Raw genomic sequence first — 19,962 nt, 5'->3', positions numbered from 1 at the left:
AGTTCTTTGAAAAGAACAACAAAATTGATAAACCCCTAACTAATCAAGAAAAAAAGAGAAAACACAGATTATCCGTACCAGGATTCAAAGAGGGGTGATCACTAACATCCTACAGATATTAAAAGCATAATTAAGGGAATATTATGAACAACTTAATACCAAAAAGTTTGACAACCTGGATGAAGTAAACAAATTCCTTGAAAAATATAACTTACCAAAATGGATACAGATAAAACAGAAAATCTGAATAGCCCTAGTTAAGAATTGAATTAATCATCTAAAACCCTTCCATAAAGAAAACTTCAGCCTTGGATAATTTTACTGGTGAGTTCTAACAAACACTTATGGAAGAAAAACATTCACTTTATATGAACTTTCAGAAAACAGAGGAGGACACACTTCCTAACATGTTTTATGGGGCTGACATAATAACACAAATACCAAAACCTAACAAAGAAATTACAAAAAAGGAAATTACAAACCACCATCTCTCATGAACATATACACAAAATCCTTTCCAAAGTATTAGCAAAATGATATATAAAAAGGATAACACATTATGACCAAATAGGGTTTATCCTAGGAATGGAAGGTTAGTTTTTTGTTTTTTTTTTAAAGATTTTATTTATTTATTTGACAGAGAGAGACACAGCGAGAGAGGGAACACAAGCAGGAGGAGTGGGAGACGGAGAAGCAGGCTTCCCGCGGAGCAGGGAGCCCAATGCAGGGCTCGATCCCAGGACCCTGGGATCATGACCTGAGCTGAAGGCAGAGGCTTAACAACTGAGCCACCCAGGCGCCCCTGAAGGTTAGTTTAAAATTAAAAAAATCAAAGTAATCTACCTGATAAAAATAAAGGAGGAAAATTATGTGATCATCTGACTAGATACAGAGAAGTCATTAGACAAATGAATTAGTGATAAAACCTCTCAGCAAACTTCTTCAATCTAATAACGGTATCTACAAAAAACTCCTCAAGGAATATTGCAGTTAATATTGAAATATTCAATGTTTCCCCTGTGTTACTGGGAATAAGAAAAAGAAGCCCACTCTCACCACTTCTATTTAACACTGTCCTAATGTCCTAGCCATTACAATAAAGAAAAAGGATGCAAATCCAAGAAGAAAAATTAAAGCCTTCTGTATTTGCAAATTGTTTATGAAGAAAATCCTAGGAAATTTACAAAAACAACTTTTAGAACTAAGCAGTGAATTTATTAAGGTAATATGATACAAGGTTAGTATACAAAAAAAATCAAATGGTGTATCTATATATTATCTGTAATCAGTCTGAAAATGAAACTTTCAAGAAGTTCAATTTCTGTAGCATCAACAAACAAAAATATTTTAGGATAAGTTTAACAGAAGGCTAATAACATCTCTACACTGGAGATTTCTAAGAGAAATTAAAGAAGACCTAAGTAAATGAGGAGATAGACTATTTTCATGGATCAGAAGACTCAATATTGTCATCAATTTTCTCTAAATTGTTCTATAGTTGTTTTTTTTTTTAAAGATTTTATTTATTTATTTGACAGAGAGAGAGAGAGAGACAGTGAGATAGGGAACACAAGCAGGGGGAGTGAGAGAGAGAGAAGCAGGCTTCCCACAGAGCAGGGAGCCCGATGTGGGGCTTGATCCCAGGACCCTGGGATCATGACCTGAGCCTAAGGCAGAAGCTTAACGACTGAGCCACCAGGTGCCCCTAAATTGTTCTACAGTTTTAACGCAATCCCAATCCCAACACACTTTTTAGTAGAAACTGACAAGCTGATTCTAAACTTTACATAGAAATGCAAAGGAACTAGAATATCCAAGACAATCTTGAAAAACAATGACAAAGACAACTCATACTACTTGACTTCAAGATATACTATGAAGCTACAATAATCAAGACAGTGCGTTATTGGCATAAGAATTAAAAAATAGATCAATGGGACAGAACAGAGCCCAGTTCCACATTTATGGTCCATTAATTTTTGACAAAGCCACCAATATAACCTAAATGGGAAAGGGAAGTTTTTAAACAAGTAGTGTTGAAACAATTAGATGTCTACCTATATGAGAAAAAAGAAACCTTGACTCCTACTTCACACTACATTTAAAAATTAATTCAAGATGGATCACAAGCATTAAATAGGCAAGTTAAGTATAAAAAGCTAAAACTAGAACTAGAAGAAAACACAGGAGAGTATCTTCTTGTCTTGGGAGTAAGCACAGGTTTAATAGAGACAGTACAAAAAGCAGTAACAGAGCAAAAAATAGCTAAATTAGACTTCATCAAAATAAAAACTTCAGCTTAAAGTTAATCTTAATAAAATGAATACTCAAGCCACAGACTGGGTTTTCATATTTGTAAAATATAAATCTAGCAAAGGACTGGTATCCAGGATTTATAACAGCCCAATAAAAAATGGGCAAAAGATTTTAACAGACACTTCACAAAGAATATATACAGAAAGCATAAGCACATAATAAAGTGCTCATCATCATTAGTCATCAGGAAAATGAAAATGAATGCCACAATGAGATACCATCACACACCTACCAGAATGGCTAAAATTAAAAAGACTGACAACACCGTATGTTGGTGAGGATGTAGAACAATCAAATGCTCATACATCACTGGTGGGAGTACAAATGGTACAAGTACTTTGGAAAAATGTCTGGCAGTTTCTTATAAAATAAACATAAGATGTAGCAATTCTACTTCCAGCTTACCCAACAGAAATAAATACTATATTCACATTAAGACTTGTAAGAATATGTTCATTGAAGTTTTATCATAATTACTGCAAACTGAAACAGCCCAGGTGTCCATCAACAGAACAGATAAGCTGTGGTCTATGCATACTACTCAGCACAACCACTGAAATATTCAACAACACTGATGAATCTCAAAATATTATGCTCAGTGAAAGAAGCCTTACACAAAAGAGCATATGGTTATATGGAAGGGGGAAAAAAGGGAATAATGGCTGTCTTTGGAAGACACAGGTGAGAATTTACTGGGAAGGGGCACGAGGAAACTTTCTGGGATGATGGTTATGTTCTATATCCTATTAGGGTTTTGATGCACAGGTATATACATTTATTAGAACTCATCAAACAATATACTTAAGATCTTTGCACTTCGTTGTGTGTAAATTTACTTCAAAAGAAAACACAGTGGACTAGTAATGATGTGCATGATGATATATTTGGAAAGAAGTGTACTGAAGTCTGTAACGTATTTTGAAATGCATAAAAAAAGAGGGATCCATGGATGGGTAGAAAAATGGATAGTGGGATATGTATGTGATAAAGCAAGTACTGTAGAATCCAGGTGACAAGTATGTAGTGCTCACTGAAAAATTCTGGTTTTTTGTTTGTTTGTTTCAAATAAAATGTTGGAAGAAAAACAGCAGCTAATATGACCAAGACTGTCTTTTAGGTTGGACTGCCAATGTTAAGGATCCTGGTCACCATCCATGAAAATCGGGTTGATCAAGGGAGGAAGTAAGAGAGGTCAATATAAAGTGAGAGGTGGAGAGTATATTAGAGCCAAAGCCCAGAAATGCAAGACATCTGAAGTGTGCCAGAAATAATGCCGGGGCAGGAAGGCAGAAAATAGTCACTTTCAAGCCTTCTGAGGTTGCTTTTGCTTTCTTCCTAACTTCTGCAAGTCTATGAAACTGTCTTCTAGGTCTGGTATCCAGCGTTATCTAGCACTAGCTTTTCCAAGACACATAAGGACACAGCTGGAGGATTTAAAGTCATTAATGAGGGGCAAAAAAGAGGAAGGAACGGAAATGAATTAAAAATTCCACTGGGAGAAGGTATGACTCACCCACTTCTTGATGGGTAACTACCCTTTGAAATTGCATCTTTTGAAAACAGCCAAGAAGCATTAAAGATTGAATGTAAAACTGCTTCTGGGCAGGACTGATTAAAAAGGAATAAAACTATTTTAAAAGGTTACTCTGAGTTATCTGGCAATATTTGCATTCCAGTGAATGGGTGACTCAGATCCTACTGCTGGTCCTTCTCATCTCCAGAGCTATGATTTTTAGAGGACAACAGTCACCAGTAATTGTTGCTCTCTGCAGACAACTGAAGTCTCAGTCTAGCTGACAGAAATGAGTGATTATCACTTTGCTTGATTTAATGTGCCTTCACAGAAACCACACCCGCTTTGTCCTTGAACTCTTTGACTCAGCTTTCCAATTTTTCTATTTGCAAGGATATAACATACTTTTTGCTACTAACTTGCTGTAAATAATAACCAGGTTCACTTTTGGGGGCTTTTCCTTACCTTAACTTTTAATAAAAAGCAAAACTTTAATCAGGTTTAAATCAGGTTCAATCAGGTTTAAATATGGCTTAAACTTTAATCAGGTTAGACACTGGATAACAAAGGAGGGTAACACGAGCTAACTGCAATTTGAATGAAGACTTTTAACCTTAAACATTATGGACTCATCTGTCACTATGTAATTTTTAACCTAATTTTAAAATTAATCTTTTAAATTAAAACCTCTGCTATGCTAATGAAAGTCAGTATTGCATATTTGCATTCAGCAATAACAAACAACTAATAGCAACTAATACTAAAACAAACATGAAGCTCATTACTTTACATCTGAGAAAGGTCAGCCACACCAGGTAACCCAGCCAGTCTTCACAAATACCCTCGGTGCAAGAGAACATAGAAAACAGAGAGGTAAGGGCGCCTGGGTGGCTCAGTTGGTTAAGCGACTGCCTTCGGCTCAGGTCATGATCCTGGAGTCCCTGGATCGAGTCCCGCATCGGGCTCCCTGCTCGGCAGGGGGTCTGCTTCTCCCTCTGACCCTCCCCCCTCTCATGTGCTCTCTGTCTCTCTCATTCTCTCTGTCTCAAATAAATAAATAAAATCTTTAAAAAAAAAAAAGAAAACAGAGAGGTAAATAGCTCATGCAAAAATTTTGAAGAAAACACATTATGTCCAAAACACAGTATCTCTGGGCTGCTCTTTATTTCACAAAATGTTAACATTTGAAAATGGTTTTCTAAGTCTCTAGTTCTATAGTACAAACCAGACTGCTATTTCTTTAAACTATAGAACATTTCCTGAAAAACTAAATACCATTTTTATTGTAGGGAGTTAGTAGCAAAAAATTTACCTCAACAAAACAAACAGGATGCCACAAATCAGCTTTTTCCAGATTATCTCATAAAAGTATAGAGACCAAGAGAAAAGAACAAAACATGTCAAATGTGGGTTGGCATGATTCAGTGTAACATTTATGGATGGTTTTATGGCTCCCAAATTGTACTTTTATTACTTCCCAAGAGCCATTCATGAAATCTGTTGCAATGAAGACTCAAATCATATATAAATTTTCATCTGTAAGTAAAGAGTTTGTTGCCCTCTTGAGGTAAACTCAAGAACAGAAACAAAACAACGCTGGCTTGGCCTAGTCAATTACAGAAAGAGGCTTTCTTCTCCAACAGGCTTTTTCTACAAACATATCATGATCTGAAGCTGGAGAGTTATAATACAAATTCTATTTTTACCCCAACAACAGACAACTTACAAAAGGCACTAGAACATTTCTGCAAAAATAAAGCTAAAACTTCACACCAAGAATAAAGCAAAAATTTTAAAGTTTCAACAGATAAAAATGTCAAACTAGCTGCATCCTAAAAATTCATTATGCAGATCTTCAGTTAACCTAGCTCATATGACCCAGGGGACCCAAACTATAGACTGTGAAAAGCTTTATGGCAAACTTTTATGGAGGTTGGGTCAGTGGGGCAAGTCCAAGAGAGTATACTTAATTCCAATTAGTAAACAAGGTCTTCAACACAAGAAGTAGCTGCACTGAGAGAAGAATATATAGTATCTAAGTACAGGTAGAAAAATTCAATGGTCTTGATAGATTACCCTGTTAGGGAATTCTCAGAGTTAAATTAATTTTAGTCAGTAATTCTGAGGTACTGTTGCCATTTCAATGTCATGGGGCTTTGAACTAATTAATGTTGTTTCCCCTCAACTTACATTTTATTCTAAGCTATCATCTGATTTTCAGTATTAAGAAGAATGGGTTAGATTACATCATTATTCCTCTGAAGTTTCAAAGACTTCAGTGTTTTACTAAGCATGATTTATATTCATGAATGATCAAAGTTTTGAATAAGCAGTAAAAATATGGTCACCATCTCATCTTGCTACTAACGATCCTGTAGGAGAAAGAGATCACACCAGCCAGCTGTTGTTAAAAGTCTAGATTCATGGACACAGAATTAACTCATCACGTTCTCTAGAAGCAATCAAACGAAGTAGGTTCCTCATACACTCTCCCAATTGCTGAACTCTATACAGATCCCTCCAGATACCCTTGATAGCTCAGGGGACAGGGAAAGTAGGAAGGACACAAAAGCCTATTCTAAGAGGTTGCCCTACCTAAGTCATTAGCTGTCAGTATTGACCTACAGATTGATCATTCATTCAAAATTCATTCACACATTTACTTATGGCTACTATGTGCCAAGAACCATTTTATTTACAGAGCGATGAAAACCACCCTTAGGTTCATTCAAACTTTGGTTGCATTTACTACTCTATAAAAAATTATCTAAGAGGGGCACTATTTGAACAACTTTGTAATTATCTATGTGACCCTCCCTCCCCAATATAAAAGAGAAGCCAGAAAAAAGCCTGAAGGCAGGAAGAGGAGTGTAAAAAAACTCTAGAGAGACATTATTCCTTCCAGTATTTTGAAGTTCTGATGATGTACACACATGTGCACTCATATACACACACACACTCTCATACATTTTTATACCTAGCACAGTTTCTTGCATTATAGCAAAGTTCAGGCTCTGAAAGCAAAGCTGCCTGGTTTCACAGCCCCACTTGGCTGCCAAACTACCTGTGTGACTTTGACAAGTTGCCTAATCTCTGTGCTTAGTTTCCTCACCTGTAAAAACAGGGATACTTCAAATACTTAACTCAGGGTGCCTGGGTAGCTCAGTTGGTTAAGAGTCTGCCTTCAGCTCAGGTCATAATCCTGGGGGTCCTGGGATCGAGCCCCACATGGGGCTCCCTGCTCAGCTGGGATTCTACTTCTCCCTCTCCCTCTGCCCCTCCCCCTGCTTGTGCTCTCTTGTGTGCTCTCTCTCTCAAATAAATAAAATCTTTACAAATAAATACTTAACTCAAAGGTTTACTGTGAGTTTTAAATAAATGAATACTTATCACAATGCCCAGCACATGATATAGAGTAAACATGAATGTCCTCCTTTACCCCCACCTCCCATGTCCCTCCCTCCTCAGCTCTAATGCCCATAATAATCATCACTCTACTACCTCTTCCATGCATTTACATTTTCTAAGCATTTACACACATTTCCATGTGCTTACATTCCCATGCACTTACATTTATGTGCATGTACAAAAATAATGGAATCCATACTGTAAGAATTGCTTTAAAAATTGCTTTTTCACACAGTATACCTCAGAGACCAATAACTCTCCCATATTAGGTGATCTTATTCATCTGCATTGCATCTAAATGCCATGTATAGGTTGATAACCCCCAATTTTGCATTGCCAGCCCACATGTCTCTTGTATAGTCTATCTGAATCTCCACTTGAATGTATCTTAGGTATTTCAAATTTAACAATATCCAAAGTAAAATTCTTGGTTTTCTCCCATATACCTGCTCTTCCCTCTGTCTTTTCCATCTCAGCATATGGCATCACCAATCAACCATTTCTTATAACCAAAAGTTGGGTATCATGCTTGATTCCTTCCTCTTTCTTACCCCCAACCCAATCCAAAGTCCTGTCATTTGCAACAATAAAACAGAATTCTAATCCATCCTCTTCTCCATCATTACTGCCACTCAGCTGTTACTGCCCTCAACTGAACTATGATGGATATAATAGTCTTCTATCTGGCTTCTCATTTTTACTCTTGTAATCCTCTAATCCATTAGCTAGACAATAGACAGAACGACCTTCTTATCAACCTGAATGTGTCACTCTCCTGCTTAAAACCATTCTCTACTTCCTACTGCATTTCAAATAAAATTTTAGCTCCTCAAAAGCATTATATTCTCTGGCCCATATATATCTCTGCAAGCTCACCTTATGACATGCTCTCCTTTGTTCGCTGGAGTCTAGACACACTGGCCTCCTCTCTGTTCCTAGAAGACTCCAAGATCTTCCCCATTTCAGTGCCTTTGTCTATTTTTTTCTGCTCTTGGCCTGATTCCTCCTTATACTTTGGGTCTCAGATTAAATATCACCACTTTGTCTAGAGAATAAACTTATTTATCATAGTATAGCCTATTTCATCATTAGCATTCCTGTTTATATGTTGAACTAGTAGAAATAAGCACCACAAGGGCAAGGACAACATCCTTCTTATTCCCAGTGCCTAAATCAATACACAGCACCTAGTGGGACCACCATAAATATTCGGCAAATAAGAGGGAATAGTATATGGCAATTAACTAGGTCTAGGTTTTCCTGAAACTTCTGAAAATAAATACTTTTAAGACTCACTTTTTAAATAACTGAACTATATATATAAAATGTTAGTATTCTTCTTGCTAAAAACTGAGATATGATATCAAAGAATGTATAATTCTCTTTTGTCACAATGAATAAGTCCTCTCATTCATGAACAGAAATTATTTAGTAGTTATTAATAAAATAAGTTATTAAATAATAATCACTTGTTTTGTTGATTTCATGGCAGCCAGATGTTTTACATAAAGTGTACCCCTAGTGCTCTTTTTGAGTGGACTGAAAGCTCAACTAGTCAAATCAAAACTACTCCTGTAGTTCAGACCAGCCTAAGGTTGATAAAAACCTTCAGTAGATTTTATGAATCACTCTTTCTCAGAGAATACTAATGTCAACGAACCATACACACTTATTTAAAAAAAAAAATAATTTTTTCAATGAAAACAATCCTTTCCCACAAAATAGACATAACTATGAGAACTAGGAATGTGTAAGGCGATGGATGCTAACTAAGCTGACTGTGGTGACCATTTCACAATATATGTAAGTCCTTATGCTGTACACCATAAACTTTTACAATGCTGTATGTCAATTATATCTCAATAAACTAGAAAAAGATGTATTTTAATTATAACCCATCAAAAATATGCAAATAAAAAGAACAAAATCTACCCCCTTCACCCCAATCCCCACCCCCCCACCAAAAAAGAACTAGGAATATAGATGTAGAGCAGAAGGAATTCTCACAGGCTGCGGCTAGAAGGATAAGCTGACAACCACTCTGGAGAATATGGTAAAATAAGGATTTCTTACTTGACTGCCTCGTAAATATTGTTGGAGGTATGTCCTGATAAGGCATCATGTAAATTTCGAATAAAATAGTCTCTGTATTCTTCTGGAAGGGCCATAAATGTTCCACCCATCACAATAAACTCCACTTTATCCACACTGTGACCAAGTTGTTTTAACTGAAATACATATAAATTCATTAGTATTAGACATATATAGTCAACTATCCTAAGAAGGCATTGCAAATTTCTAATTTTATTTTGTAGTGTTTTCATCGGTATAGTTTAAAAACAAAACGCAATTAAACATATTTAGTGAATTCTGTGGATTGAAAAAACAGACTCCAGAGTCTGAAAGAAAAAAAAAATTATAGCTCACAGAGGGAAAGGGAGAATTAAAAAGAACCAGCAAGAAGCTTGACATCGAGCAGGAAGGGCAAATATAATAACAATACAATATGCAATATAATAAACGAGTATTTAGTGATTATGTATTTTTATGTCAGAACACTTGCAGTAAGCCTTGGGGGCAAAAAAGATGACTATATGAAACATAATCAGGACTTGATGCCAATAGAAGAAAAAGAACACTACATTAGAAAGAAAAATTAAGAAAGCAGTTTTAAATCAAAACTTTAAAGTTTTAAATCAATTGTGAAGATTATGAGCACAGGTGGCATTGCTCTCTGGGGAAAAAAAGGAAAAGTCTGGTTGATAAAATATGAAATATTATCTCTCTACTAGGGGAGAGAATGGTACAGATTTTTCATTTTGTCAACTATAATAAGCAAGATTCTAAATTTTAAAAACAGGTATTTAAATTTCTTAGGTTCCTCAAAAAATTAAAAACAGAAAATCAGTATGAGCCAGTAATTTCACTACTGGGTATCTAACCAAAGAAAACAAAAACACTAGTTTGAAAAGATATATGCACTCCTCCGTTTATTAGTCAATTATTTGTAAATAATTACATTACTTACAATACCCAAGATATGAAAGCAACCTGAGTGTCCACTGATAGGCAAATACATAAAAAAGATGCAATATATATATATACACACACACAGTGGAATATAACTCAGCCATAAAAAAGAATGAGATCTTGCCATTTACAATAACATGAAGGGAACTAGAGCATATTGTGCTAAGTGGAGTAAGTCAGAGAAAAACAAATACCATATGATTTCATTTATATGTGGAATATAAATAACAAAAACAGATAAAAAGTAGACCCATAAATGCAGAGAACACACTGATGGTTGCCAGAGGGTAAGTGGGTGAGTGGATGGACAAAATGGGTGAAGGGCAGTAGGAGATACAGGCTTCAGTTACGAAAAGAATAACTCATGGGGATAAAAGGTACAGCACAGAAAATATAGTCAGTGATATTGTAACAGCGTTGTATAGTGACTGATGGTAGCTATACTTGTGGTGAGCGCAGCATAACAAATAGAAATGTTGAACCACTAGGCTGGACACCTGAAACTAATGTAACACTGTGTGCCAACTACACTTCAATTAAAAAATTCTTGCCATATCTTAGGCTTGAGAAAAACTGGGTCAAGTAGACTACCGAATTATGAACTCTAATTAAGGCACTATGTAAAGGATGTCTACACTTAATCTGGACAAAAAGGCACCTTTTAAAATGTTTGTTTCTGAAAATGGCAAATAATTTATACATATGTATACCTTTATGTATGTAAATCATATTCATACATATGCATACACATGCAGATATGTATTTAAGTATATATGTAAGTTGCACAAACACTAAAAGAAAGCTCTGTATCTATGACTGTTTATAAAGGATACACAATAAAATCACTCTGGAAGCTCAAAATATCTTGCCAGTACCCTAAACCACACTTAATCAGAACTCCAGAGGTGAAATGCTGGCATATGTTATAGAAAAGATACTCAGGTGATTCTAGTGCATTTACAGTTAAAAGAATCACTGTTCTATAGTAGTTTCTAAATCTTTTAAAACCCATTCCCTTTTTGGTAAACATAAAAATTTCATATGCTATTGAAACATTTTATTTATTTATTTATATTTAAAAAATTTTTTTTATTATGTTATGTTAGTCACCATACAGTACATCATTTTAAATGAATTAAATACCACAGTTAAAAAAGAAACTGAAGCAATGGGCAGTTTAGAACATGCTTTTCTAAACTCTGGAGGTTCCACCCAGGTGGGGTCCCTCTCCTATAGCTGACAATCCTGATCCACATGTGCTTGGGTGACAGTGAAGTGAAAAATCTGAATTGGCTGGTATTCACTAATACTAGTTAGAAATGACTAGAAATGACTTAATGACGATGGATGTACTACTTTCCACTGGAGATTTTGTAGCTGCCCTACTAGATGTCACTGTAAAAGTTAGTGTTCACACTTCCTTAAATTGGGTAAGTTCAAAATAGAATTGTAAGAAGGAAAAACTATATTAATGTTCAGATTTCCCAAATAGAGCAAGGCCATTTACAAAGCACTTGTTTTTAATCAGTTATACTGGAAGTATAATTTACATACACTAAAATCAATTAATTTTTAAGTGTAAAATGGATGAGTTTGGGTAAGTGTTTAGAGTTGTGTAACTACCACCAGAGTCATGATATAGGACAATTTCACGACTCCCAGGAGTTCCTCATACCCTTTTGCAATCAATTCCCTATTCCCAACCTGGCAAACCAGGCACAATACTTTTTATGTGGCTTATGGAAGCAAAAATTCAATCCATCCACTTACTGTCTAAGAACTTCCACGCATCTACATGTGTAAATTTCATATGGTAAGTGAGTTTGTACAAGTTGAAAGAAATTTAGAGACTATAAAACCCTTAAAATAATACAGTTGCTAAAGGAAGTAGTGTTTCTGACCTTGCTGGGTATTGCAAAACAGTCTCCCTCCTTCAGATAGATATTAAAACTTACTGAGGGGAAAGACACTCTTTTAGTTATTTCAGGTTCAACTCAAATCAAACAATAATACCTTCTGTATACAAAAACCTAATTTAAAAATGCTTTTTAAAAACTTACCTGTTCTATTCGGTGTCTTGTCTGTAGATAAGGGTCATATCTAGCACGGATAGCTCGCATGGAGGTTGGCTAAGAAAAAAAGAGAAAAATCTCCTGCTGGGCCCACATTCAATAAAAAATAAAAAGTAATTTCTAAAGGACTGTATTAAAAATAAAATCCTCTTGTGCTCCTTCCTTCTTCAGTCTTGTCAGGGATCAAAATAATGTTCTGAATAGCATCTGGCTAGTCTCTACCCCCACTGTCTTAAGTATCTGAACAGCAGGGAATCTCCTTGAATCATATTTATCTTTGTGTAAACACTTATGAAATCTCCAGGGTCACTTTCTGCTGGAGCAGAAAGGGGTGGCTAAGGGACAGAAATGAGAGGGAGCCTTTTCACTGAATAATTCCTTTTGTATTTTTAACAATTTCAACAATGGAAAACAAGTAAAAAGTGAAATGCCATATATAAGAAAAAGTCCAGTGGTTTGCTGGCTGCTGACCTCTTCTGAAGAGGCTGACCGTTTCAAAAGCCTATTTGCTGTTCTCCTGCTTGCACCCTGTCCCTACTCTCATCCTTTACCCACACAGATCTTTTAAAATGATCTTTTAAAACCCTACACTGGAACAGACCATCCCCTTGCCTTCAACCATAATGGCTTCTCATGCCACCTATAATAAAATCCAAACTCTCTGCCCAGCTTACAAACTCCTATGTCATCTGTCTCTCCAGTCTCATTCCTCCCCTTACCCACCAAGTCCTGGTACACCTCACTATCGTTCCTGCTACAGCTCCTTGTTCTAGCTATTCTCTCTGCTGGGAATGCTCTCTCCTGATATTCCTGCATGGCTCCTTCATGTCATTCAGGACTCAGTTCAAATATCATCTCCTCAGACAGTCACTTCCCAACCACCAAGACTAAAGTATCTACTCATCTTCTACAGATCTAACTCGATTTTACTTCTCAGCTTAACATTTACTAGTACCTGATATTTTCTTCTTTCTTGTCTATCTCCCATTATTAGAATGTAAATTCCATAAAATCAGGGACTTCGTCCATTTTCTACTGCTGAAGAAGCAGTATAATGTGGTGAGGAACAAAGAATTCAAAACCTGGGTCTGTCACTTATTAGCAGTGTGTCTCTGGGCCAGATGTTTAGGACTTCTAAGCCTGTTCCTTATTCATAAAACCAGGATAATAACAGTGTCTTCACTTCAAGATGCTGCTGTAAGGTTTAAGGTTGTAAAGCACTTGGAATAGTTTGACATATGTAACAAGTGCTTATATAAGTATTTTTCTAGTGACTAGAGCAATATATGTAGAGACTCAGCAAATATTTGATGAACTTCTATAATCAGGAGAAAAATTAAAAATTAAAAAATTTCAGAAAGCCATACTTGTATAAGCACACTATAGGTAAAGTATGATGTTACACTTCCTCAGGACAACCTCACATTACTTTACCTCATATCCAGTATAAGACTGGGTTGAATATTCAAAATCTGAATCAGGTCCACCGGGGCAGTATCTGCCAGTACAACCAAAGAATAAAGATGTCAGACACAAAATTCAGTTCAACAGTCTAGTGCAAGTATGTGCAGTCTCCATAAAATCCTGAGAGCAAACAAGCTTCATTTTCAAATCCTAAGAGTCTATCTTTGCAGTATTACAATTAATATATTTTCTACGAACAAGTAAACACAATAAACATATAAGGAACATTATTGTAGTCATTTGGAGAATGTTGCAGTCACTGTTATTTTAGAGGTTTAAGCTTTTAGGAAGAAGTAACAGGATTTAAGTCTTCCTAGGTTTGGAATGATACAGTGCTCTCTTGGTAACTATACTTAGAAAACCTTTCTCTCATTTAATCTTCCTACCTAGAATCATGCATATTCTTCCGCCTATTTTTCCAATTATCTAAATTTAAGAAGTTTAAAGGTTATTTATAAGGGTAACTTTTTAATTTGATACTTTTCTGATCCAAACCTATTTTAGATTTCTGACATTTAGAATTTAGGCAGCTCCATATTTCCATGTTTCATTTATCAAGTTAATAGACTGTCACTCTTGAGTTCTCTAACCTATGTATTTTTTATTACAACATATTAAAATCTTTATATGTTTCATTTTTAAAGCATCCTATCAATGGCTGCTTGCTTCAAAGAACTAACTTATGAATCTACTGAATCGAAGTTTTAAGTATTACCAGCATGGACTGATTAAGACTCTAGGGGATTAGCTAATTCATTTAAAGTACACACACACACACACAACTTATGAAAATCATCCACACTTACACGCATATATTTCCTGTAAAACTGATGTGTGGGCATCTGTGGGGTTTGCACATCACAGCCACAACAGCAATCTACAAAAGAAAAATTAATAAAAAAGCTATTATGGAATGATGAATACACAATCTTGGAGAGTGGTTATCTCTCAGAAGGAGGAAAAGGAATACAATCAGGAAATGGCACATAAGGAAAAAACAAAAAAAGAAAATGGCACATAAGGGGCTTCAATGTATTGGTAATGCTGTATTTCTTAAGCTGAGCAGTGGGTATAAGGGTGATCTCTTTTCAATGTTTTTAATCTCTAAAATATACAAATGCACTTATATACTAGCTTGGATTATATTTTACCTATAAATTACGTGCAAAATAATGAATTAATAATTTTCAAAGTTACAGTGATCTATTCTCTCACTCTCTTTTACTAAAATAGCCTACAAGAAAAAATTACTTTATGCAATAAAGATATAAAATTATATCTAAGCCTAACCTTTGTAACTCACCCTCCTCACAGATACACTGGATCTCAATATTTAGAGCAGACAGTATTAAACTAGGAGCTATACTTCAGAGCATGTGCAAAATATTCTCAGAGGGGTCTGTCAGAGCCCTCCTGGTCTGAGCACAGTATGTGCTTCAGAAAGGGGGTGATGACAGAGATAAAAGTATGGTTACATATGGGGGGCGCTGGCCAAATAAGGGTATAGACTAAGATGAATGTAAGCCAGGTTTCTTACTATCAGAGAAGGAAGTTATTATAAATATGAAAAGGAAGAGAACCTGGATGGAATGGAAGGTATTGCTGTGAACTCACAGTTTTCAATATTCTGATATACAAATAAATATAAATGCAAATGTGTTATATATATGTGTGTGCACATACGTATATATGTATACATATATATTTCCTAGCTTGGTTCACTGACATGGTCTAGGAGCAGTAACACCCTAATAGCAATGAGTATAGTTATTTATATATTTATATATATATAATGAGTATAGCTATTTATATTTATTTATATTTATAGCTATTCACAGCACTCAGATCTTGGTTTCTAAATATGCTTCTCCACTGAAAACCCCAGGGCTCCTTGGAGAAATGGCTGATTCCAGACATGGGGCAAAGAAAGGACAAGATGAGCCTGGAACATTTTATTATGACAGAAAGTTAGAACTGCTCAAAAAATGATGGGGACGTTTTAGAAAGACACAGAAACCAGCCTGAAAGAGCTCTCACTGGTCAAATCAGGGATCATTTGTACATCAAAATAAATACATGATAGTAACAGATTATAACCCACCAAACTGGAAACCATTAATCCATTCATACAAATGAGTAAATGAAATCTGAAATGAAAATCTGATAAGGAACAAAATACTTACGTAGTTTCAAAGTACTTCACCACACAAAACTTCTTAATTACAAAATAAAAGGATTAACTTTACAGAGGAGAAGCCTGGTAGACACTACCTTGATCAAAATGAACCTCCAATATCAGAAAGAAGAACAAAGATGAAGGTATCATGCTCTCTGATTTCAACTATTAAACACAATATGATACTGGAATAAAAACTGACACGTAGATCAAAAGAACAGAAATAGTCCAGAAATAAACCCCTCATATATGATCATCAGTTAATTTACAATAAAGGAGCCAAGAATATACAATGGGGATTGGACAATCTTCAATAAATGGTGTCAGGAAAACTGGACATCGACATGCAAAAGAACAAAACTAGACCACTATCTTACGTAATATACAAAAATTAACTCAAAATCAATTAAAGACTTGAATGTAAGACCTGAAACCATAAAACTCCTAGAAAAAAAACACAGGCAGAAGTTCCCTGACACTGGTCTGGGTGTTGAAGTTTTGGATCTGATTCCAAAAGTAAAGGCGACAAAAGCAAAAATAAGTGGGACTACATCATTTTGACACTCTATTGTGGTGATAAAAGAAAATGTCCTTATTTGTAGGACAATGTAGGAAATGCACACTAAAGTATTCAAAGGCAACTTACTCTGCAACACACTCTCAAGTGGTTCAGGGGGAAAATGTTCTTTATACTAGACCTTCAATTCTTCTGTAAGTTTGATTATTTTTCATAATAAAAATTATTAAAATTTAAATCATTAGTGATCTAGACAAAGTCCAAAATTTATAAAAAATTGCAAATCTGAATGAAAAATTTGGATTTTCAAACAAATGTTTTTATTTAAAATGAGCCACAACTATGAATACCACTGATGTGGTCAGTCTAATTCAACAATCTTTTACTGAGGGCCCAGTATATAGGCCAGGTTCTAAGCTACACAGAACAAATGGGCCTTGAGACTACAAAAATATTAATGCACTGCTTCTGTCCTCTGAAATCATATCTGCCTAGGGGAGCAAGACACAAAGAAACAGGTTATTTCAAAACCACATGGTAATAAGAAGGATGTAGAAAATACTAGGAATGACAAAGAAGGCAATTAATTAGCCCTCACCAGGGAAGTCAGGGAAGCCTTCCTGAGATGCTAACAATTGTGCTGATTAAGAATTAATTGATGGGGTGCTTGAGTGGCTCAGCTGGTTACGCATCCAATTCTCTGTTTCGGTTCAGGCAACGATCTTAGGGTCGTGAGATGGAGCCCCGCATTGGGCTCTGCGCTCAGTGTGGAGTTTGCTTGTCCCTCTCCCTCTGCTCCCCCACTGCTTGCACTGCACATGTGTGCTCTCTCTCAAATAAAAAATAAAATAAAATAAAATGGATCACAGACCTAAATGTAAAGTCAAAACTATAAAACTTCTAGGAGATAACATAGGAGAAAATCTAGGTGACTTGGGTTTTGCAATGAGTTTTTAGATCAACACCAAAAGAATGATCCAGAAAGAAAAAACTGGTAAATTGGACTACCTTAAAAATTTGAAAGTTCTGTTCTGAGAAAGATACTCTTAAGAGAATGAAAAGACATAGACTCAGAGAAAATATTTGCAAAACCCATGTCTGATAAAAGATACATATCTTAAATATACAAAGAACTCTTAAAATTTCACAATAAAAAACCAAACAACCCATTATGAGTAGGGCAAAAGATCCGAAGAGACACCTCGTCAAACAAGATATAGTAATGGCAATAATAACATGAAAGATACTCAACATATGTCATTTGGGAATTGCAAACTAAAACGAAATACTACCACACACCTACCAGAATGGCCAAAATCCAGAACACGGACAATACCAAAAGCTGGCAAGCATGAGGAGCAACAGGAATTCTCATTGTTGGTGGGACTGTAAAATGGTACAGCCACTTCGGAAGACAGTTTGGCAATTTCACAAAGCTAAACCTAGTCTTACGATATGATCCAGCAATCATGCTCCTAGGTATTTACCCAAGTGAGTTGAAAACTTGTGTGTACACAAAACCCTTCAGACAATGTTTATAGCAGCTCTGTTCATAATTGCCAAAAATTGGAAAGAACCCAGATGTCCTTCAATAGGTGAATGGATAAACTGTAGTACATTCAGACAACGGAATATTATTCAGTTCTAAAAACAAATGAGCTGCATCAAGTCACTAAAAAGACATGACATAACCTTAAATGCATATTGCTAAGTGAAAGAAGCCAATTTGAAAAAGCTATATACTGTTTGATTCCAACTACATCTTTCTGAAAAAGGTAAAACTACAGAGACAGTAAATAGATCAGTTTGCCAGAAGTTTGGAGCAAAGGAAAGGATGAATACGGCAGGTTCAGGGAAGGAAACTATTCCACATGATCCTGAAATGATGGATACACGACATTATGCATTGGTAAAACCCACAAAATACACACCACTGTAAGTGGCCCCAATATAAACTATGGGCTTCACTCAGTAATAAGGTAGCAATATTGGTTCATCAATTATAACAAATGTGCCAAACCAATGCCCAGGGCAACCTGGGGAGGGAGGAAAGGAAGTATAGGGGAACCCTGTGTACTTTGTGCTCAATTTTTAGATAAACCTAAAACTGCTCTGTAAAACAAAACAAAACAAAAAGAAAAATACAACTACAAAGCACCACCACAGTAACAGCAGAAATAAAAGCATTAAGATTGGGGTGCCTGAGGAGGGGGTGGAGCAAGATGGCGGAGGAGTAGGAGACCTGGATTTCCTCTGGTCTTAGGAATTCAGCTGGATGGGGATCAAATCATTCTGAACACCTACAAACTCAACAGGAGATCGAAGAAAAGAAGAGCAACAACTCTCTGAACAAAAAACAACCACTTTCTGGAAGGTAGAACGTGTGGAGAAGTGAATCTGAGGCGATATTCGGGAGGATAGACGGTGGGGGAGGGGCCTCCATCAGCCGCTTCTGGCAAGTGATAGAGCCGCGGAGCACAAAATCGGAACTTTTAGAAGTCGGCTCCGCTGAGGGACGTCGCTCCAGTGGCTAAGCAGGGGGTGGAACCCTCGTGGGACAGTGTGGTCTCAGGACCCTCGGGGTCACAGAAAGACCGGGGGTGCCTGAGTGTGGCAGAGCTCCCAGGTAACGGAGCAGGGAAGCCGGCTGCAGAGGCAGAGCCCAGGTGTGGGCTCTCAGCTCGGGGTTGCCATAAACCGTGATCCGCGGCACAGTCGGGCCACTGCTCCTCCAGCAGGGACCCAACAAGCGGCGGATCCGGGGAGACTCACCTTCTTCCCCCGGGAGGAGAGGCGCGGGAGCGCACTGCAGGAATCTGCGGGGTTTGGAGACTCCACACGGGGTCGGGTACCAGAGATAGAAACGCGGGGTCACAGGCTGCCTGAGCACGGAGTGAGGCCGGAGACGGGGGAGACGGGAGTGAGTGACGGCTTTTCCCTGGGGTCGCACTGAGGAGTGGGGCCCCGAGTTCTCAGCTCCTCCGAGGCGGAAATTGGGAGGCCGCCATTTTCACTCTCCGCCTCCAAAGCTGTAGGGAAAGCTCGCAGGGAACAAAAGCTCCAGAGAGCAAACCCGAGCAGATTACTTAGCCCCAACTGGGCAAGGGCGGGGCAATTCCGCCTCCGGCAAAGACATTTGGGAACCACGGCAACAGGCCCCTCCCCCAGAAGATCAGCGAGAACAGCCAGCCAAGACCAAGTTTACCGATCAATGAGAACGGCAGAACTCCAGCGCTAGGGGAATACTGCACATAGAATCCATGGGTTTTTTACCATGATTCTTTAGTCTTTCAAAGTTAATTTTTTTTTTAACCGTCTTTTTTTTTTTGAATTTTTCTTTTTCCCTTTTTCAACCAACATCTTATCAATCCCTTTTTTAAAAAAACATTTTTATTTTTCATTTTTAGAGTCCTATTCTATTCCTTCATAGTAGTTACCCGTATTTTTGGCATATATATATAAGTTG

General features: G+C 36.8%; 1 protein-coding gene across 3 annotated transcripts in view; it reads right to left on the bottom strand.

Annotated features, from left to right (window-relative positions):
• Positions 1 to 19,962, bottom strand: part of ELP3 (elongator acetyltransferase complex subunit 3) — a 97,276-nt gene that overhangs the window by 61,919 nt on the left and 15,395 nt on the right. For 2 of the 3 annotated variants that reach the window (XM_081810559.1, XM_081810553.1), the window contains 4 exons: positions 14,610 to 14,680; positions 13,774 to 13,837; positions 12,328 to 12,396; positions 9,311 to 9,465 (listed from right to left, as the gene is read on the bottom strand). In XM_081810559.1, the coding sequence (XP_081666685.1) occupies positions 9,311 to 9,465; positions 12,328 to 12,396; positions 13,774 to 13,837; positions 14,610 to 14,680 (359 nt within the window). The remainder of the gene's footprint in view (positions 1 to 9,310; positions 9,466 to 12,327; positions 12,397 to 13,773; positions 13,838 to 14,609; positions 14,681 to 19,962) is intronic. The other variant, XM_081810547.1, reaches the window with a different exon arrangement.

This window comes from Leptonychotes weddellii, chromosome 2 (assembly GCF_054177405.1).
Source record: "Leptonychotes weddellii isolate Sample4059 chromosome 2, ASM5417740v2, whole genome shotgun sequence".
Taxonomy (NCBI): domain Eukaryota; kingdom Metazoa; phylum Chordata; class Mammalia; order Carnivora; family Phocidae; genus Leptonychotes; species Leptonychotes weddellii.
Note: the sequence above shows the minus strand (reverse complement) of the source record. Positions and strands in the feature narration are given on the sequence as shown.